We start from the raw sequence: 21,744 nt of genomic DNA on the forward strand, positions 1-21,744 counted from the left end.
GCTCTCAGAAGGCGGAACGCAGCCAATGCAAGCCAATACCAGCGGAGGAGCCGGTCGACCCCCGAGTGGTAGCGCCTAGCGCAGCTCTGGAGGCGGCGGCTGCAGTGGGTGGCGCGCAAGGTGAGGGACTAGGGTGGAGTGGCCTCGGTTGGCTCCCGCGTGTAGAGGCCGGGACGGACGGCCTGGCGGCAGGTAGGGGTGAAAACGAGTGAAATCTCTTAATGTCGGAACCAGGCAGTGGTCACAGCACAGAGTGACCAGAATTCTACAAAAGGAAGAAGCAAGATCTGTTTGTATGCGCGGCGGGGCGCGCGGGTGGGAAGGGCGCCCTGGGAGGGTTCTAAAGGATGAATAGCAATTGGGCAGAGGACTATACCAGCAAGAGATGCTATTTCGTGGCCAGAGAGGCCCGAAGCGGAGGACAGTCAGAGGCCTTGGTGCGTCAATACGGAGTGTGAGAGTAAAGGAGAGCAGAGGCCCAGGTGTTTCATCTTGTGGGGAGGCGCTCCCTCACACTGTAAGGGTCTAAAGAAGGGCTGAACCCTGTCTGCTGTTCGCATGAATGCTGGCGTCGTGTTTTAGAGGGAGGGTTTAAGAAGGGCACACATGGAGGTGCCAGGCGTCCGGGCCGGGCAAAGGCCAGGCACTGCTGGCAGGTCTCAGAGACAGGGAAACTTCAAAGTTTCTGGGAGGGGGGGTGGGGGGGCGGTGATACACAGACAACTACATTTCTTTTTTTCTGAGTCTGCCTCAAGTCAATCCAGTTGTGCAAGGATGAGAAAAAGAAAGAAAATTCGCTCGTTATTTCCCCTCTCCTCTCTTCCTTAGTACCTATTTTTTGCTTTTGTTCGGTTGGCAGTAGTGTATCCGTTTCCCTCCCTTAAATCTAGAGAGTAAAGTCCTGAGTGTTAATTCAACCAGTTGTTTCTAAGTTGGGAAGTGCTATCCAGGCAGCAGAGATAGAGATCCGGAATATTCTGCCCTAGATGACTAGGTAGTGGCATCAGTTCACAAAGTTAAAGTAGGCGGGAGGGAGTATGTAGGCAGGGTTGCAAGCAGTAAGGACCGAATTTTGGGACATGTTGACTTTGCCATGCCTCCAAACTGCCTACATTGGAGATGGCCAGTATACTTTTGGATAATCAGAACCTGGGGTTTTAGAGAGAGAGAGAGGATATCAGCATATTCTCACAACAGGGAGTAGATATGATCACTCCTGACAATCTAGAATAGTTGGAAGGAGTAAATCAAGCATCTCTGGGAAACTGTTCAGCCTCAATTCTTGAGCCTTTCTTTCTCAAAAGCTGTACCACAGACATACTAAATGGGAAACTGCTGTATCCTTTCTTATCTCCTGGTTGAGTCTCTAGAACTGATATTTCTTCTGCTCAAAACCACCCATCGACCCCATCCAGCCTACTTTACTCTCTTTTAATCTAGTTAAATTAGATTTAACTGCCTTCCCTCCACACTCCAGGTTTGAGTTTACATGCCTCTTTCTCTAGGATCTGTTCCCTGGGCCTCTCTGTTTTATATTTCCAACCTCTTATTGTTCTTATCGCAGATGTTGTGACAGTCTTGTTACTTCTTTGTATTCCTCCCTAGATTTTATGATTTGAATAAATCATATTTATTTTATGATTTGAATAAATAATATTTATTTTATCATTTGAATAAATCATATTTATTTATCAAGGGTGAGAGCAGCAGGAAGTGCAGTCGCCACAAATAGTACCACATGTTAGTTAAATCAGAGTGAATACATGTGAATCCCAAGAAGCGAGAAAGGCAGATATATCAAGATGAGAAGTATCAAATTTTCCATAAGGGCCAGATAAAATAAACTCCAAAATATTTTTGTTGGTTCTGGCAGCTGGGAAACTTAATGATTTTATTTAGTAAGAATAAATTCAGTGCATTGATTAGAATACAAAACTGATTTTAATTGCTAGAGAATGGATGTGAAATCTGAAAATGAAGACAGCCTATATGGAATACTCTTTCAGGAGGCTTGGGTGAACTTTGAGAATTATTCCCCTGTTACTATACTATTTATTGTGTGCTTTATTATTTAGGATCACAGTATGATACAATGGATGAGAGCACAGACTCCCCCACTTAGTGTTTTGTAATTTGGGAAAGTTACTTAATCTTTCTAAACCTCAGTTTTTGTCTGTAAAATGAAAATAATAAAAGTGCCTACCTTGAAGCTGTGGTAAGGAGTAAAGTCTATACTATAGAGAGAGCATGTGACACTCTTAGAAGTTACTGGTGTATATAAAGCGCTTAATAATTGTTAGCTTCTTTTAGCTTATGTGTCACCTCAACGTAAGTACTTCACATGTATCATTTCTTGGACTCTTTAGAAGAACTATAATTGTTATTCCTTATTTTTTCAACTTTATTGAGGTTCTGTTAGCAAAATGTACATTGTGGTAATTTGATATACATATACATCATGACAAGATTCCCATCATCTACTTATTGTTATTATTCTTTACATTTTGCAAATAATAAAACTGAGGCTTAGAGAAGTTACTTAACTTGCTCAGGGTCTCACAGCTAGTAAGTGGTGTTGATTCAACATTAGATTTGGAATCTGCCTGCAATGGAGGAGACCCAGGTTTGATCCCTGGGTTGGGAAGATCCCCTAGAGAAGGGAATGACTGCCCACTCCAGGATTCTTGCTTAGAGAATTCCATGGACAGAGGATCCTGGCACACTACAGTCCATGTGATCACAAAGAATCAGACATGACTGAGAGACTAACACTTTCACAGTTTCATATATTATGCATTCAAGACATACCTAACTTTATTTTTTTTTATATTTCTAGGCTATGCAGTTTATCTGTGAGTTTTTTTCAAATTGTCACAAATCTCCCCAAGTTTTTCCAATTTGTTTTTTGAAAAAAACCTAAGTCTAAGTGGACCTGCCTGCACAGTTCAAAGCTGTGTTATTGAAGGGTTGGCCATAGTTGAGTGGGTTATGGGGTGGTGCACAAGGACAAAGGAGCATTTTAAACAATATTAAGAATGCTTTTGAGGCTTAATATATTTATTTTTAGAGTGGCCCATCATAATTTATAAACTAGGGACAGCAGTAAATATTTTTAGGAAAGTGACATTCTTCATAAGTTTCTCTGTTTTTTGATTTGGTGACCTATTAAGGTTATTTATAAGTAAAACATACTCATGAAAAAATTAAAATTATAAGAGGTATAAAATGGAAAGTAAATTTTTTTCTCCTCTTCATAACCCCTCCCTACCATGTGTGCATATGCATTTTCTGTACATTTTCTGTTTGTGTGTTTCTCCTATGTATATATGTGTAAAGTGCATAGATAAAGACATAACCTTTTCACAAAAACATAGGTGAGGCTCTTCCTGTACATTCTGCAACTTGCTATTTCACTTAGATGTCTTTCCATGTAGAATATGTAGATCTTCCTCCTAGGTGGCAGTGTCTTGGGAAGGACCTGAGAGAATTTATTTAATTCATTTCTTGTTGATGGCCCTAACATCTTGCTGTATTTTCCTTTGTTTTTGCTATTGTGAGCAATGCTTCCTTCAGTCTTAGTGTGCTCATCTTTGTGTACTTAAGTGAGAAAACTGCTGGATCAAAAGGTGTATTCATTTTGAATTGTAATAAATACTGTGGTTTTTTTCCTTAAAGAATAAACTAATCCTCCCATCAACAATGTACAGTGGTGCTGGTTTCCCCAAACTGTTACTGCTAAGGCGCAGTGTGAAACTAAATTTTTGTTTTAGGATGCATTTCCTATTTGAGTCGAACTGAGCTGTTTATTTGCTTAGTATTTGTATGTATTTTTCTGTGAACTTTCTGTGAGTAGTCTGTCATTTTCTATTGGGTTTTTAGGCTTTTTCTAAAGCACTCATTGTAGCCTTTGTCATAATTCTTGGAAATATTTTTTCCAGTTTGTTGTTTGATCTTTGACTTTATTTATGGTTGTCTTTGTATTCCCAGTTATAAATATTTAGTATTTATGTAGTCATATTTGGCAGACTTTTTCTAAATAAGTTCTTAAGTGATACTTTTCAACCCAGCTATTGCTCTTTGAAATTACAAGTGTTTCCTGGGAGACCACACTGATAAATCTCCTTAAAGATGGCTTGAAATTTCTTATCCACTATTCTTTAGATGCTGCTGTTGAACGTTAACATGTGGCTTTTAAATCCTATCTACAAATGGAGGCGGTGATGACATCCTGTAGACTGGTGTTTTTAATCATGGGGTTAGGATGACCTGAGAGATTGGCACTCCTTTAGCAACTTAAAAATTAATCAGAAGCATTTAAAAACTGTTGTCTTATACTTTTGTTGTTTAGCTTGCTTATTTACTTATTTATTTATATTTACAGAATAATAAGGCTGTCTGCAAAGATTTGAAAAATGGCAACAAATGAAAGTATCAGCGTCTTTAGTTCAGCATCCTTGGCTGTGGAATATGTAGATTCACTTTTGCCTGACAATCCTCTGCAGGAACCATTTAAAAATGCTTGGAACTATATGTTGAATAATTATACAAAGTTCCAGATTGCAACGTGGGGATCTCTCATAGTTCATGAGGTCCTTTATTTCTTGTTCTGTTTACCTGGATTTTTGTTTCAATTTATACCTTACATGAAAAAGTACAAAATTCAAAAGGTGAGTATAATGGACTTACATTGGAATATTATCATTAGTCTTGTTGAATATTTTTAAAGTAAATATAATTTGTAACTGAAAATAGACTGTACCTCAGGGCTGTCCAATAGACATGTAATGAAGCCACATACATAATTTCCTACTAGAATATATTAAAAAGTAACAAAGGGGGGGGGAATCATGTTCACAATGTATTTAGTTTAATGCAGTAAATCTCAATTATATTTCAGTAAGTAATCAAAATTAAAAAGTATTTAATGGGATATATTGTGATCTTATTCTTACAATAAGTGTTCAAAATTTAGTGTATATTTTACACTAATTTCAGCTCATCTCAGTCAAGACTAGGTGTATTTAAAATGTTCACCACATTTCTTGTTGCTACCATATACACAGCACAACCCTAGGTCATTGCTGATAAGGTTTCAGAAAGAATTGGTTGAATTGTGCCTTCAATAGATGTGATGTTTATCTAATTTGAGTTTATAAGTTTTAATTAAAAGAATTTTTTATTGAGTTATAGTTGATATACAATAAATTAGTTTCAGATGTACAGCATTGCAATTCAGAATTTTTGTACATTATGCTCCACTTAACATTATTATGAAATACTGGCTATATTCCCTATGCTATCCTTTTTTGCTGTGCTTAATCATTCAGTTGTGTCCAACTCTTTGCAACCCCATGGACTGTAGCCTTTGAGGCTCCTCTGTCCATGAGTATTCTCCAGGCAAGAATACTGGAATGGGTTGCCATGCCCTCTTCCAGGGGATCCTCCCAACCCAAAGATCTCCCATATTGCAGGTGGATCCTTTACCATCTGAGCCACCAGGGAAGCTAACAAAGAAAATAACAAATAACAGGGAAGTAACAAGGAAGTAATAGCCTTGTTACTTAACTATTTTATATGTAGTAGTTTGTACTTCTTAATCTACCTCTATCTCACTCCTTCCCTCTTCTCTCTCCCTGCTGGTTGTAACCTCTAGTTTGTTCTCTATATCTGAATCTATGTCTTGTTTTATTCATTCGTTTGGGTTTTTTTCTTACATCTAAGTGATAACATACATATTTGTCTTTCTCTGACTTATTTCACTTAGTATAATAGACCTTCCAGGTCTATCCACATTGTTGCAAATGGCAAAATTTCATTCTTTTTAATGGCTGAGTAGTCTATTGTGTATATATAACCCATCTTCTTCCACCATTCATCTGTTGATGGACACTTAGATTGCTTCCATATCTTGACCATTGTAAAGCATGCTGGTATGAATGTATGGTGTGCATGTATCTTTCCTAATTAGTTTTTTTTTGTTTTTTTTCAGAAATATACCCAGGAGTGGAATTACTGGGTCATAAGATAATTCTATTTTTAGTCTTTTGAGGAACCTCCATACTGTCCACAGTATCTGCACCAGTTTACATTCATGCCAACTGTATACTGAGGTTCCCTTTTCTTCACATCCTCACCAACATTTGTATTTGTAGTCTTTTGATAATAGCCATTCTGACAGGTGTGAGGTGATATCTCATTGGGATTTTTATTTGCATTTCCTTAATGATTTGTGATGTTGAGTATTTTTTCATGTGTGTATTGGCCATCGGTATGTCTTTGGGAAAATGTCTGTTCAAGTCTTATGCTAATTTTATATCAAATTATATGAGCTATTTTTATGTTTTAGATATTAATCCCTAATCAGTCTTGCAAATTAAATAACTTGCAAATATTTTGTCCCATTCAATAGTTGCCTGTGTTGTCAGGAGTTTCCTTTGCTGTGAAGACATGCTTTAAAGTTTAATTAGGTCCCATTTGTTCATTTTTGCTTTTGTTTCCTTTGCTTTAGGAGACAGGTGTTCCCATACAAATACTAAAATTATTTGTCCCAGTTCTAAAAAAAAAGCCAGTGTTGTTTTGATAGGGATTGTATTGACTATACAGATTATCTTGGGTAGTGTGATCATTTTAATAATAATTCAATTCAATATAACAGTTCTTCCAATTTAAGAACATGATGTATCTTTCCATTTGTGTTATCCATTTGTGTTTCTTTCATCTGTGTCTTAAGAGTTTTCTGAGTACAGATCATTCATCTCTTTAGGTAGGTTTATTACTAGGTATGGTATTCTTTTTGCTGAAATGGTAAATGGGATTGTTTCCTTAATTTCATTGTTAGTGTATAAAAATCTATTGATAGAGTTCTATATTAATTTTGTATACAACAGCTTTACCAAATTTATTGATAAACTCTGATAGTTTTCTGGTGGTGTTTTTAGGATTTTTCATGTCATCTGCAAACAGTGACAGTTTTACTTCTTCCTTTCCAATTTGGATTCCTTTTGTTTCTTTTCCTTGTCCTATTGTTGTGTCTAAGACTTCCAGTACTATGTTGAATAAAAGTGGGCATCCTTATCTTGTTCCTGATCTTAGAGGAAATGTTTTCAGGTTTTCACCATTGACCTATGTTAGCTGTGGACTTATCATCTGTGGCCTTTATTATGTTGAGCTATGCTCCCTTTATACTCACTTTATGGAGAAGTTTTATCATATGTAAATTGTAATTTTTGAATAAGCTAGAAGGGAATCTTATGGGGATTCGTGAGTATTATTTTGCAGTTCACTACGATTCTTGATGTCTCAACTCTTCAGTGTTGTTAATATGTTAAGACTTTGATCAAGACTGTTAAGATTTTGTTTTTATTCCAAATATAGCATGGTATTTCTGCAGCATTCATGTCATCTTCCCAAAAATGATGATGTTCCTAACTTCTCAGTATTTGCTTCAGTACACTAAGTGTTTCTTGAGAGCTTGCATACATGGTACATCTTCTCAGTTTAAACATAGGGAAAATAATGAACTCTTTTAACTAAAGAGTTTGACACAGTTCTCAGGAAGGAGTCTGTACCATATTGTTAGACAAAGAAAGAATTTATCAACACTTGGTAAACCTATAATAGTTTCTAATGCTTACTATTAACTTTTTTCAAAAAGTGATGCCAAACTCAGACTCAGGCACACAGTCCTGATGTAAAGTAGGCATTTTGGGAATGTTCATCTAAAGCAGACTGGTTGCACTCATTGAGTTCATGTCTGATGGCAGTCAATACACACATCCTCTGTAATCAGTCTCTTCACTTCGTAGCCTCTCCTGGTGAGTCTCAACTTTAAGCAACTATTAACATTGATCCTTTCTGGGGATACTGCATGGGGCCAGCTGCTTATAGACTCCAGGTCAAAGGAGGGAAGAACAAAGAGTAAAGGGAGGAATTAAAAGGGCTGTGGCCTAAAGAAGAGTATCCTGTTACTGTAAATAAAGGACACAACATTTCCGAAATGATTTTTATAAAAAGGCCTGCTTTGAAAGGCAGAATTGTGTTTGAGTGTCTTAAGTTCTCATGCGTGTTTGGAATTCTCATGCATGTTTGGAATTTGGACTGCAGTGGGTCACCCACTGCATTATTTATGGGGCTGATTGGTTGGTTGTATGACTGACTGTCCAGGCCAAACTATCCCTCTCTGCCTTCTGCCCTCTACAGTTGACTCACTGGTCAGAGGTGGTAACTTTTTCAGAGAGAAAGGCCTGTTTCAGTTAAGATTTTATGAAGACTCCAGAGAAAAATGTGACAAAAGAAAGGACAAGCAATAATCTAGTTTACAACTAGTTACTTATAAACAGATCGAAAGCCTTCAAGTCTGTGCTTAGCATATGTTTCTTGAGTTTTGCAACCATTAAAGTCCCTGCTTTGAGATTTTTTAATAATAAAATTAACTGAAGATTAATCAATACAAGTTTTCACAATATAAAGGGATTTAAAAACAAGCCAATAAGTCAGTATAAGTTAATTACAGAGTTATGCATTTTGAAGGCAGATACCCTGAAACACTGACACTGGTGGAACAACACCAAAAATTCTGCTTTGAAATAGAATAGACAGTTAATGTACATGCTTGCTAGGGGGAAGGGTGATATTCACTTCTGTGAAAGTAAAGAAATGGACCTTGCAGGATTTTTTTTTATTTATGTCATACATCTTAATAATTCTCTAGGAACTTTCCTCAAGGATTTATACATTAAAAACATTCTTTCTGAAATCTATGACCCTCATAAATAGTAAACCATGTGATTTCTTTGTAGTTATAACTGACATCAGTGTTAGATTCTAGCCGAGGTATCACCAGTTACTTAAACATAGTTCTTTGGGGAAAAGAGTGGCTTTTCCCACCCAAGCCAGAACCTTTCATTTATTTTGTCCCCAGTCACAGACTGGAAGTTCAGAGGAGAAAGGTCAGATCATGCTCAGAGCAGAAATAGACAATTATAAAGTAATCTTGCCTAATTCCTTCATTTTATTGTTGAGACTGAGATATGAGCTTCACAGAGACCCTGAGGTTAGAATCAACTCTGATTACCAGTTGAACTCTTCCTTTTTTGTCAGGGAAGGAAGCTCTTCTAAAGAATTTCAGGAACAATACTGGAACCCTAGATTTTAGTTAGTCACAAGTTCTGCTAATAACTGCCTGTGTGATCTGGGCAAGATGGTTGACCTGTGGGCCTCTGCTGAGGTCAGTGGTTTCCATTGCAGATTTCTGAATTTAGGAGTAAGGACATTTAAAAGAGCAATGACTATTTATTATTTACTATCTTTTTGTAAAGCCAAAAGCACTTCTTAACTAAGTACAGCCCTTTGAATTGAATACATATTCACTTTTCTTTATGGCTTGCTGAGCAAGTTGATAATCCTCATGGGGTTTTGTGAACATTTCTCTACATTGATCACTTCCTCATTTGACTTTAATCTGTGAACTTCATCTGTTCCCATTCTTTGGGAACCACCGGACACATTTGTTTCTGGAGTTCTTTCAGCTCAGAGAGTTTCTAATTCTGTCAATGTGTATGAAGAAAAATGCACTTATTTCTGGGAATGAAAACCACTGAATGGTGTTGCCTGCCTGTGTAGTAAGGCTTTCAATGCTGTGTGTATAGCTCCCTCAGCATTTGGGAGAACTCAGCTGTGATTGTAGCATGACACACGTCTTCATCTCTGGAATTCCTGATAAAAGTAAATGATCCGTGGGCAGCAAAAACAAGACTTACTTATTCTGTAGTGTTGCTTAAAGATCATTCGGACCATTATGCCTGGGCCTGAGTTTTGACAGTTTCTTCATCTGTTTATAGTAGTGATAATAGTTGTCAAGAATTTAGAATATTGGGAGTGAGTGTTATAGTTCCTGGGCCTTAGTTACTGTAACTTAGCAATTATAATACAGAATCTACATAACATAAGATTAATTAAATAACATAAATTCCAGGTCCCATATAGACATTAGAGAAAAATCTAAGAATTTACTTTTAGTTTTCAGGTGAAACTTCTGATAGCAGAGGCTAATACTAAACGTTTTAATTTTTTCTCCTCTCCATAGGATAAACCAGAAACATGGGAAAACCAATGGAAATGTTTTAAAGTGCTTCTCTTTAATCACTTTTGTATCCAGCTTCCGTTGATTTGTGGAACTTATTATTTTACAGAGTATTTCAGTATTCCCTATGATTGGGAAACAATGCCAAGATGGTATGTAGATAAAGATTTGATTTTTATACTCAGTTATGGTTTATCATCCAATTAAAATATCCTTAGTATTACCTTCTTTCTTCATTTGGTTAATGTTTGCTCTTAACTTTGAAGTAAATAAAATATAGAAAACTATAGTAGAAACTTGAAATGTTCCCATTTTTATGTGTTTCTATATTTTAATATCTTTATTGGAGGGTGATTTTCTTACATCAGAAGTTTCCATGGCATCCTTTATATGATTATGTACAGGATACAGGGGCTTATAGCAAGAAAAAATATATTTTAAGTCTAAAATGAATGAAAAAAATGAGTGAGGGTAAAGTTTATAAAAATTGTGTCCATATAGACACACACACACACACACACACATATATATGTATGTATATTATCTGAGCATATTTATGTTCAAATAATTTTTGTATTCTAGCTTTCTGTTCTGACGAAACCTGAATACAGATGTACAATATATAGATATGTGCTTTTCCTATTACTCTATATGCAACATATAAGAGAATTTGTGTATTTGTTCCTATATAAATAAAATACTTTTGCCCATTGCACTTACATGCTTCTCTTTGGCAGAAGAAAGTGATTTTACTATTATGAGTAGTAAGTCCTTTATCAGTGTTACTCTTTGCCTAGAGATTTTGAGTTTTCTTTCTTAGCTCTGATTTTATAACTTTTTTTTTTTTTTATAATAGAATTAGAATTGGTATGGTGGTCAGCCTCTTTAACCCTTCTTCAGGTGGTATCATATATCTAGCTTGTATCTATATGTATTGTTTTGAGAATTTGTTGATCAATATAACCAGTTAAGTCAAGATAGTATTTGATTTTATGCAGTGTCCAGCAGTGATCCTAGGTAAAAGTCTAGATTGTTTTAGTAAGTTATTTTATCCTCATTACAGTATTTTCATCTTAAAGGTACATGCTTTTGGCAAGATGTTTTGGCTGTGCAGTGATCGAGGATACTTGGCACTATTTCTTGCATAGGCTTTTACATCACAAAAGAATATATAAATACATTCATAAAGTTCATCATGAGTTTCAGGTATGTTCAAATTATATTTAATATATTTTTTACTCTTTGAGGCAAAAATGTTATTTTTTTTTTAAAGAATCTGAACTTAAAAAAAATTGTCAGTGATGTCTTTATTTCATTTTCCTTTGCATGATTGTTTAGAATACATACACACGTAAACATGAACACAAAGCTAGTTCTACAGATTTTTTATTAGTATCCTGATTTCATGGTAAATTGAGGCCTGAAATAAAAATATTCATTTTTGTATTTTGGTTCAGAGCACTGTACTCACACAGCTGGGTACCTGGCAGTTTGATGGAGGCTCTAATGCTGTTATGATTATTTAAGTGGGACCCCAAAACAACAAACCTTGAATCATTAAATTTCTAAAACAATTTTCAACTTAGTTTTAATGCTTTTCCACCTCATTGCTAACTTCTTCCCACAAAACAGGGTTTTTGTTTTTTTTTTTTTTTTTAATCAGAACTGCTTTGTTGTTAGCTTTGTCAGATTTGTTACGCTGGTATGTTCTGCATTGATCCTGATTACCTGATATGATAAATCAAATATCCCTATCTTGACAGAACAAATTCAGGTGCATAAACCAAATGTAGAATTCAAGCCAGTTGTTTTAATGCCTTTATCTCAAACCATTAAAATAGATCATATTAAGGACATCCCTAGCCCTTTTAATGTTTGGTAAAAACAGAGAAATATCTTTATTGAGAATTACTGTTAATGTTTATATAGGTATGACTAGATATACAGTTGACCCTTAGTATCTATGGGTTCTGAATCCATGAATTCAACCAACTAAATATGCACATCCTCTGGAAACCCTCATTGAAAATATTTGGGGAAAAAATTTCAGAAAGTTCCTAAAGGCAAAACTTGAACTTGCCTTGAATGGGCAACTATTTACATAACATTTAAATTGTGTTTACAACAGTTACACAATTACATAGCATTTATATTGTATTAGGTCTTGTAAGTAATCTGTAGATGATGTATATGAGAGGATATGCATAGGTTATGTGCAAATACTGCCAAATACTGCCTTTTCATTAAAGTTCGGTGTCCATGGAGGTCCTTGAACCAATCCCTTTAGAATACTGAGGGATGACTGTATTATCATAACATATAGAAGGGATATAGTATTATAAAATGATATGCACAAATAAATTAAAAATACGTATGTATATTAGGGTTCTTCCAAGAATCAATTGGAGATACATACACGCAGATTTATTTTAAGGAACTGGCTCATGCAGTTGTGGGGGCTGGCAAATCTGAAATCTATAGGGCAGCTAACTGGAAATGCAGGAGAGACTTGATGTTGCAGGCCTGGATCTGAATTCCTATGGGCAACAGGCTGGAAAGCACACAGGTTTTCTGTACTGTAGTCTTGAGCATTCCTTCCTTCCTTGGGAAGCCTCAGTCTTTGCTTCTAAGGCCTTTAGCTGATTGAATGAAGCCCACCTGCATTATGGAGGATCCTCTTTACCGATTTAAGTATTAAATATTGATCACATCTAAAATAGACCTTCACACCAAATCTAGACTGGTGTTTGACCAAGCAACTGGGCACCATGGCCTAGATAAGTTGATGCATAAAATTAACCATCACAATATATTAAGCAATTCTTATTTATTTTAGGCTCCATTTGGAATGGAAGCTGAATATGCACATCCTCTGGAAACCATAATTCTTGGAACTGGATTTTTCATTGGAATCATGCTTTTATGTGATCATGTTATTCTTCTTTGGGCCTGGGTGACTGTTCGTTTGATAGAGACTATTGATGTCCATAGGTAAGGTTTGGTTTCTATTCAGGTAGAAGGTATCATAAAATATCCTTTCTTCATGGTCATAGATTATCTTTCTTATTTTTTTTAATTGAGATGTAATTGACATATTGTGTTTTAGATATACAGTGTAATGGTTTGATATATATATTGCTGATCCATCTTTATACATTGTTATAATTTTTTGTGTGTGTGTGATGAGAACTTATAAGAACTCTCTTTGCAACTTTCAAATTCACAGGACTGTTGCCTTCAGCCTTTATGCTCTTCATTACATGCCCAAGGCTTATTCATCTTACAATTGGAAGTTCATACCTTTGACCACTTTCACCCATTTTACACACTCATAGTCATTGTCATAGATTATGTTTTTTAAGTAGACTAATAGTAAGAGAAGTTAAACATTGTTAATGTTACTGTTTTTAAGAAAACAGGAGAACATAATCATTGGGACAAATTCAAATAATAGACTTTTTTTTGCATTCTTGTCTATAACTGTTGTCATTTTTATGGTGAGATTGTATTCATGTATTATTTGGGAAAATGAAACAAAATTTTTGGAAGTGCTGCAAAACTGCTCTCCAAAGGGCCCCTCTTTACATGCCCAGCAGGAGCCTGCAAGAATGCTTTCCCTGCTTCTGATACCTTTTCCAGCCTGGACATTACAGTCTCGTTAATCTTGGTTATTAGGAGAGCAGAGAACCTTCAGGGCTGTGATCTGTGTTCCCCAGGGACTGGTGAGGCTGCACGCCTGTGTGCTTGTTGACAATAGTTATTTTCTTCTTTGAATTAGCTTTTATTTCACTTGCCTACTTTTTGTTAGATTATGTTTTATAACCTATTATGAAAAAAGTGAAAGTGTTAGTCACTCTGTTGTGTCCTACTCTTTGTGACCCTATGATGTGTAGCCCATCAGTCTCCTCAGCCCATGAAATTCTCCAGGCAAGAATACTGAGGGATGGAGTGGGTAGCCATTCCCTTCTCCAGGGAATCTTCCCAACACAGAGATTGAACCCAGGTCTCTCCTGCATTGCAGGCAGATTCTTTACCACCTGAGCCACCAGGGAGACTTATAACATTTTGGTTCGCGTGTAAGCTTTGTTCAGTTCAGTTCAGTTTGTTCTCTCAGTCACGTCTGACTCTTTGCAACCCCATAGACTGCAGCACGCCAGGCTTCTCTGTCCATCACCAACTCCCAGAGCTTGCTCAAACTCATGTCCGTCGAGTCAGTGATGCCATCCAACCATCTCATCCTCTGTCATCCCCTTCTACCTTCAGTCTTTGCCAGCATCAGGGTCTTTTCTAAGGAGTCAGTTCTTGAATCAGGTGGCCAAAGTATTGGAGCTTCAGCATCAGTCCTTCCACTGAATATTCAGGACTAATTTCTTTTAGGATTGACTGGTTTGATCTTGTAGTCTAAAGGATTCTCAAGAGTCTTCTCCAACACCTCAGTTCAAAAGCATCAGTTCTTCAGCGCTCAGCTTCCTTTATGGTCCAACACTCATATCCATACATAACTACTGGAAAAATCTTAGCTTTGACTAGGTGGACCTTAGTTGGCAAAGTAATGTCTCTGCTTTTTAATATGCCATCTAGGTTTCTCATAGCTTTTCTTCCAAGGAGCAAGCATCTTTTAATTTCATGGTTATTACATGAAATTACAAAGTAGGTAACTTTGTTACATATGTTGTAAATATTTTCTCTCCCATCTGTCATTTCAGTTTTAACTCTTGATGGTTCTTTTACGGTACTGAAGTTTTAAATTTTTATATAGTAAGATCTATCAGTTTTATTTTTTTCTGGCTTTTGGATTTCATGCCTTGATTGAAAAGCAGGTTTAATGTTCCTGAAACACTGTTGAAAGAAATATATTTGTGGTTTTAATAAAAAATTTGGTTAAATAGTATAATTCAGGCCAGCAATTATTTTATTCTTCTGTAATGACCCTTTGGAGAAGGAAATGGCAACCTACTCCAGTGTTTTTGCCTGGAGAATCCCAGGGATGGAGGAGCCTGGTGGGCTGCTGTCTATGGGGTCGCACAGAGTCAGACACAACTAAAGTGACTTAGCAGTAGCAGCAGTCTTAGGCAGAGAAGTGGTAGATGATGTGTCCTTCTTTCTTTCTTTCCATTGCTCCTTTCTATTTCCTTCCTTCTCAGCCTGCTCAAGGGAGGGAAGGATTGGGGTGATTCAGACTGGTATAATTATAGATATCAGATTTTAGACTTGTAGTTAGAAATAAAGACAGGTACTCTAAAAAGAAGTTGCAAACAGTAATCCTCAGATTTAACCTTTGTAATGCTTGGTGCTAATTTTGTACAACTTTTCCTAAAAGACATACGTAGTAGTATGGGTGTTACAAAGTTTGGTAAGCAAATTCCTCTAAAAGAGAAAAAATTCATGAAAATCTGTGTCTAAGAATTCATTACTATAATCCTTCCTTCATCTCCTGATTGTAATATCAATATTAAAATATTAATATTACATTAATACTACATTAATAGTCTATAAATTGTTCAAGTTTTTCTTTAATTACTGAAAGTGGTTTCTAGAGTATGTACCATTTGCTGTGAACTTTTGTACACATATCAGAAATAAGTGACTTAGGTACAGTGGAATGTTATTTGAATGGTTAACAAGCATATTATGGTCAATGAACAAGTTAATTATTGAAGGTGTACTTACTTCCTTAATAATCTTTATCATTTTCATTTCAGTGGTTATGACATTCCTCTCAACCCTTTAAATCTCATTCCTTTCTATGCTGGTTCTCGGCATCACGATTTCCACCACATGAACTTCATTGGAAACTATGCTTCAACATTTACATGGTGGGACAGAATTTTTGGAACAGACTCTCAATTTAATGCCTACAATGAAAAGATGAAGAAAGTTGAGAAAAAGACTGAATAAGCATCTCATATAAACCTTCCGGAAAATATGCATTTCCTGAATTGAAGCTAGTAGCTAACATTGCTTCTGGGGAGCAGAAATATACATATGACTTGGCCACTAAGTGATTAAAAAGACGATTAACAACTTTTAATTAATTTCCTAGTGGGAGCTTTCATATATTTAAATACAGTTTTCCTGAGGAAGCTTTAAGGGCCATTTTGCTAATCTTACAAAAAGGATTTAAGTAACGGAGTATTAATTGAAGTCTTTCCCCCAACATTGTACCATAGGCCTGAAGCCAAAATTGGTCTTTAAACCTTTTAAATATATAGTGGCCATTTCAGGAACTCTTGGTAGTGGTGTTGGCCTCCTATTGAACTTACCAAAAAGGTATTTACCTTTTTGGAATTTGCATAAAAATCAAATGCCATGGATTGAACTATACCAGTCTGTACAGTATGAGTGAGTGCCGAATCCCAGAGTAGCCACTGCCAGGAATTTCTTATCTGGAGCTGATCAGTTCGAAATGACTCTTTGGGAAGTCCTTTTTGATTACAATGTACCACTGTTATCTATAAATTAAGGCATTTATGAATTGATGTAAGACTCTTTTAGTCTAAAGGTTTTCAGGTTACTTCAACTTTTTTAAAAAATCGAGCTTTATTTCTGCTATTTCCTCTTTCATTTTTGTATATCAAGTTTTCTTTGTACTTAAAGCAGTGTCCTGAAACTGTGTACTGGCTTGCTGTATTTGCACTTGCAGCTATTGAAATAAATGTGATTTTGTTTGATTATTCTGTTTCCTATTTAAAACATCATTTTATTTATTCTTATCAGGAAAAGTATAAAAATCACTAAATTATTGTTTTGTAACAAAAGGAATAATTTTATCTTTTTAAATGCTTCATTTCTTAAACTTTGACAGTTTCAACATGTATTTATCAGGCTATTGTGGGAAATTCTATTGACCTAATAAAATGGAGGATACTGAAATAGCTCATTACCCCACTTAGAAAATATACAGATGGGAGAATAGAGACAAACTTTATGGGGCTGACTTAATTTCAAGTAGGTAGCCCAGTGGAAAAAATCCACCTGCCAGTGCAGGAGACATGGGTTCAATCCCTGGGTTGGAGAGAGCCCCAGAAAAAGGAAATGGCAGCTCATTCCAGTACTCTTGCCTGGGAAATCCCATGGACAGAATAGTGAGGTGGGTTACAGTCCATGGGGTCGCAAAGAGTCACATGACTAAGCACATGTACATGCACCGTTTTTTGTTTTTTTTTTTTAATACTTATACAGTAAAGAGGTTCAAATAAGGACTGAGAAAGTTACAGCTGAGACTCTGGCTGTTGTTTGGTTGCTAAGTCATATCCCACTCTGTAACACCATGGACTGTGGCATGCCAGGCTTCCCTGCCCTTCATTATCTCATGGAGTTTGCTCAAATCATGTCCGTTGAGTAAATGATGCCATCCAACCATCTCATTCTCTGTTGCTCCCTTCTCCCGCCTTCAGTCTTTTCCAGCATCAAGGTCTTTTCCAATGAGTCAGCTCTTCACATCATGTGGCCAAAGTATTGGAGCTTCAGCATCAGTCCTTCTAATGAATATTCAGGGTTGGTTTCCTTTAGGATTGACTAGTTTTACCTCGCTGTCCAAGAGACTCACAAGAGTCTTCTCCAACACCACAGTTCAAAAGCATTGTTTCTTTAGCACTCAGCCTTCTTTATGGTTCAACTCTCACATCTATACGTAACTACTGGAAAAACCATAGTCTTGACTAGATGGACCTTTGTCCACAAAGTAATGTCTCTGCTTTCTAATATGCTGTCTTGGTGTGTCATAACTTTATTACCAATGAACAAGCATCTTAATTTCATGGCTACAGTCACTGTCCAGAGTGACTTTGAAACCCAAGAAAATAAAAGTGTCACTGTTTCCATTGTTTCCCCATGTATTTGCCATGAAGTTGTGGGACTAGATGCCATAATCTTAGTTATTTGAATTAAGTTATTTGAGTTAAGCCAACCTTTTCACTCACCTCTTTGATCTTCATCAGGAGGCTCTTTAGTTTCTCTTCACTTTCTGCCATTGAATTGGTATTATCTACATATCTGAGGTTGTTGATATTGCTCCCAGAAATCTTAATGCTAGCTTGTGATTCATCCAGCCTGGCACTGCACATGATGTACTCTGCGTGTAAGTTAATAAGTAGAGTAGCAATATACAACCTAATGTACTCCTTTCCCAATTTTGAACCAGTTGGTTGTTCCATGTCCAGTTCTGTTGCTTCTTGACCTGCCTATAGATTTCTCAGGAGGCAGGTCAGGTGGTCTGGTATTCCCATATCTTGAAGAATTTTCCATGGTTTGTTGTGATCCACACAAAGGCTTTGGCATAGTCAATGAAACGGAAGTAGATGTTTTTCTGAAATTCTACTGCTTTCTCTATGATCCAACAATTGTTGACAGTTTCATCTCTGGTTCTTCCGCCTTTTTTAAAGCCAGTTTGTACATCTGGAAGTTTTCGTTTCACATACTGTTGAAGCCTAGCTTGAAGGATTTTGAGCATTATCTTCCTTGAATGTGAAATGAGTGCAATTGCATGGTAGTTTGAACAATCTCTGGCATTGCCCTTCTTTGAGATTGTAATGAAAACTGACCTTTTCCAGTCCTGTGGCCACTGCTGAGTTTTCCAGATTTACTGACATATTGAGTACAACACTTTAAGAGCAATATCTTAGGATTTGAAATAGCTCAGCTGGAATTCAGTCACCCACACTAGCTTTGTTGGTAGTAATGCCCACTTGACTTCACATTCCAGGATGTCCGGCTCTAGATTTGTAGCCACACAATAGCGGTTATCTGGATCATTAAGACCTTTTTTGTACACTTTGGTATATTCGTGCCACCTCGTCTTAATCTCTTCTGCTTCTGTTAGGTCCTTAGCATTTCTACCTTTATCATGCCCCATCTTTGCATGAAATATTCCCTTGGTATCTCAAATTTTCTTGAGATCTCTCATCTTTCCCATTCTATTGTTTTCTTCTGTTTCTTTGCATTGTTCACTTAAGAAGGCTTTCTTATTTTTTTTGTTTTTTTTGTAGTCTTGTTTATTTTCTTTCATTTTTTTTAAAAATTTTATTTTATTTTTAAACTTTACAATATTGTATTGGTTTTGCCAAATATCGAAATGAATCCACCACAGGTATACATGTGTTCCCCATCCTGAACCCTCCTCCCTCCTCCCTCCCCCTACCATCCCTCTGGGTCGTCCCAGTGCACCAGCCCCGAGCATCCAGTATCGTACATTGAACCTGGACTGGCGACTCGTTTCATACATGATAGTATACATGTTTCAATGCCATTCTCCCAAATCTTCCCACCCTCTCCCTCTCCCACAGAGTCCATAAGCCTGTTCTATACATCAGTGTCTCTTTTGCTGTCTTGTACACAGGGTTATCGTTACCATCTTTCTAAATTCCATATATATGTGTTAGTATACTGTATTGGTGTTTTTCTTTCTGGCTTACTTCACTCTGTATAATAGGCTCCAGTTTCATCCATCTCATTAGAACGGATTCAAATGAATTCTTTTTAATGGCTGATTTCTTATCTCTTATTGCTATTCTCTGGAACTCTGCATTCAGTTGGGTCTATCTTTCCCTTTCTCCTTTGCCTTTCACATCTTTTCTCAGCTATTTTTAGCACTTACTCAGACAACCATTTTGTTTTCTTGCATTTCTTTTTCTTGGGATGGTTCTGGTCACCACCTCCTGTACAATATTACTCACCTCTATCCATAGTTCTTCAGGCAGTCTTTCAGATCTAATCCCTTGAATCTTTTTGTCACTTCCCCCGTATAATTATAAAGGATTTGATGTAGGTCATACCTGAATGGCTTAGTGGATTTCCATATGTTCTTTATTTAAGTCTGAATTTTGCAATAAAGAGTTTATGATCTGAGCCACAGTCAGTACCAGGCCTTGTTTTTGCCCACTGTATAGAACATTTCCATCTTCAGCTGCAAAGAATATAATCGATGTGATTTCAATATTGACCCATCTGGTGATGTCCATGTGTAGAGTCGTCTCTTGTGTTGTTTGAAGAGGGTGTTTGCTATGACCTGTGCATTCTCTGGGCAGAACTCCTGTTAGCCTTTGCCCTGCTTCATTTTGTACTCCAAGGTCAAACTTGCCTGTTACTCCAGGTATCCCTTGACTGTCTACTTTTGCATTTCAATTGCCTATGATGAAAAGAACATCTTCTTTTGGTGTTAGTTCTAGAAGGTCTTGTAGGTCTTCATAGAACCATTTGACTTCAGCTTCTTCAGCATTAGTTGTTGGGGCATAGACTTGGATTACTATATTTGAATGGTTTGCCTTGGAAATGAACCAAGATCATGCTGTTGTTTTTGAGATTGTACCCAAGTAATGCATTTCAGACTCTTTTTAACTATGAGATCTACTGCATCCCTTTTAAGGGATTCTTGCCAACAGTAGTAAATGTAATGTTCATCTGAATTAAATTAGCCCATTCCCATCCATTTTAGTTCACTGATTCCTAAAATGTCGATGTTCACTCTTGTCATCTGCTTGACCACGTCCAGTTTACCTTGATTCATGGCCCTAACATTCCAGGTTCCTATGCAATAATCTTTTTTACAGCATTGGACTTTACTTTTTCTTTTCATCAGACTTTATTTTCACCAGACAGACAGGGCATCTTTTCTGCTTTGGCTCAGCCTCTTCATGCTTTCTGGAGCTATTTATCTGCTCCTCCCAGTAGCATAGTAGACACCTACGGACCTGGGGGGTCACTTTCCAACCCTCCTCCAACGTGTGTGTGTGTGTGTGTTTAATAAGTCTGTTCTTAACTCTCAAACAACAATTTTGAGGCTGTACCTAAAACTATGCTGTTTAGTTGTAAGGTATCTAAGGGAATTCTTTTATCATGTACTTTCATTCCCTAATACTCTTGGAACACAGGGGTCTGAACTAAGAGTAGAGTGACACCTACTGTTGATAATGGTGCTAAATATTTTTAAACAACTTATGTTCTAATTATCTTTTCATACTAGATAACTTTTACTGTGAATTGTGCTTGATCTTACTTATTGCTCTGGAATGTAAGTGCCTTTTTTTTTTTTTTTTTTCTTCTATTCATATGTGAAGGAATTGTCTCAGAGGTGAAGTTAATCCGGATGTATGGGGCCAGACTTTTAACTTTAGAAACCATGATTGTGGCCACTACATGCACACACTGCAGACTTGCATCTTCTATAAAATCTCAGAAAATGCTTCCCAGAATTTCCCCCTTATGCACAATTTTTTGAGAAGACAGATGCTTTGAAAGGAGAGAAAAAGTTCTAAGCCAGTAGCCATCAGAAAGAAAGACTCATTAATAGGCACTTCAGTACAAATGAATTTTTATATGATTTACTGACCAGACTTCTTTTAAGATTACCTGAATTAAGCTGTCTTTTTTTAGCACTTGATGTGGGATAGAAACAAATAAATATGAAGACTAGAGTACAAAAACAATATGTAGATCTGTCTAGAAAACAAGGGATTCTCTGTTTCTTAGATTATCCATTTTTAATTTTGCTGAAGTAGTAATTTGAAAGCTTAAAGTTAATATCATAATTAAAATGAGAGTGTAGGATATGCTTAGTATCTATAATATTATAATTAATTAATATTTTGAGCTTCCCTAGTAGGTCAGTGATAAAGAATCTGCCTCCAACACAGGAAACCCAGGTTTAATTCCTGGGTAGGGAAGAT

At 36.5% G+C, this 21,744-nt stretch overlaps 1 protein-coding gene across 3 annotated transcripts; it reads left to right on the forward strand.

Moving 5' to 3' along the window:
• Positions 1-16,755, forward strand: MSMO1 (methylsterol monooxygenase 1). Of its 3 annotated transcripts, none has more exons than XM_019977502.2 (6): positions 1-120; positions 4,382-4,667; positions 10,085-10,233; positions 11,161-11,287; positions 12,918-13,072; positions 15,784-16,755. In XM_019977502.2, exons 2-6 carry the CDS (start codon positions 4,413-4,415, stop codon positions 15,977-15,979), a joined length of 882 nt encoding a protein of 293 aa, XP_019833061.1. In that variant the 5' UTR covers positions 1-120; positions 4,382-4,412; the 3' UTR covers positions 15,980-16,755. The 3 variants fall into 3 exon arrangements, with proteins under 3 accessions (XP_019833061.1, XP_019833060.1, XP_019833062.1); XM_019977501.2 differs by having other exon boundaries at positions 42-192; XM_019977503.2 differs by lacking the exon at positions 1-120 and adding an exon at positions 214-293.
• Positions 16,756-21,744: the final 4,989 nt, after the last annotated feature.

The sequence above is a fragment of the Bos indicus genome, chromosome 17, assembly GCF_029378745.1.
Source record: "Bos indicus isolate NIAB-ARS_2022 breed Sahiwal x Tharparkar chromosome 17, NIAB-ARS_B.indTharparkar_mat_pri_1.0, whole genome shotgun sequence".
Classification (NCBI taxonomy): domain Eukaryota; kingdom Metazoa; phylum Chordata; class Mammalia; order Artiodactyla; family Bovidae; genus Bos; species Bos indicus.

Coding starts and splice junctions, on each gene's coding strand:
- MSMO1 (XM_019977502.2), top strand. CDS start 4,413: ATGGCAACAAATGAAAGTATCAGCGTCTTTAGTTCAGCATCCTTGGCT. Junction 4,668..10,084: donor AAAAGTACAAAATTCAAAAG/GTGAGTATAATG, acceptor TCCTCTCCATAG/GATAAACCAGAAACATGGGA. Junction 11,288..12,917: donor AAGTTCATCATGAGTTTCAG/GTATGTTCAAAT, acceptor TATTTATTTTAG/GCTCCATTTGGAATGGAAGC.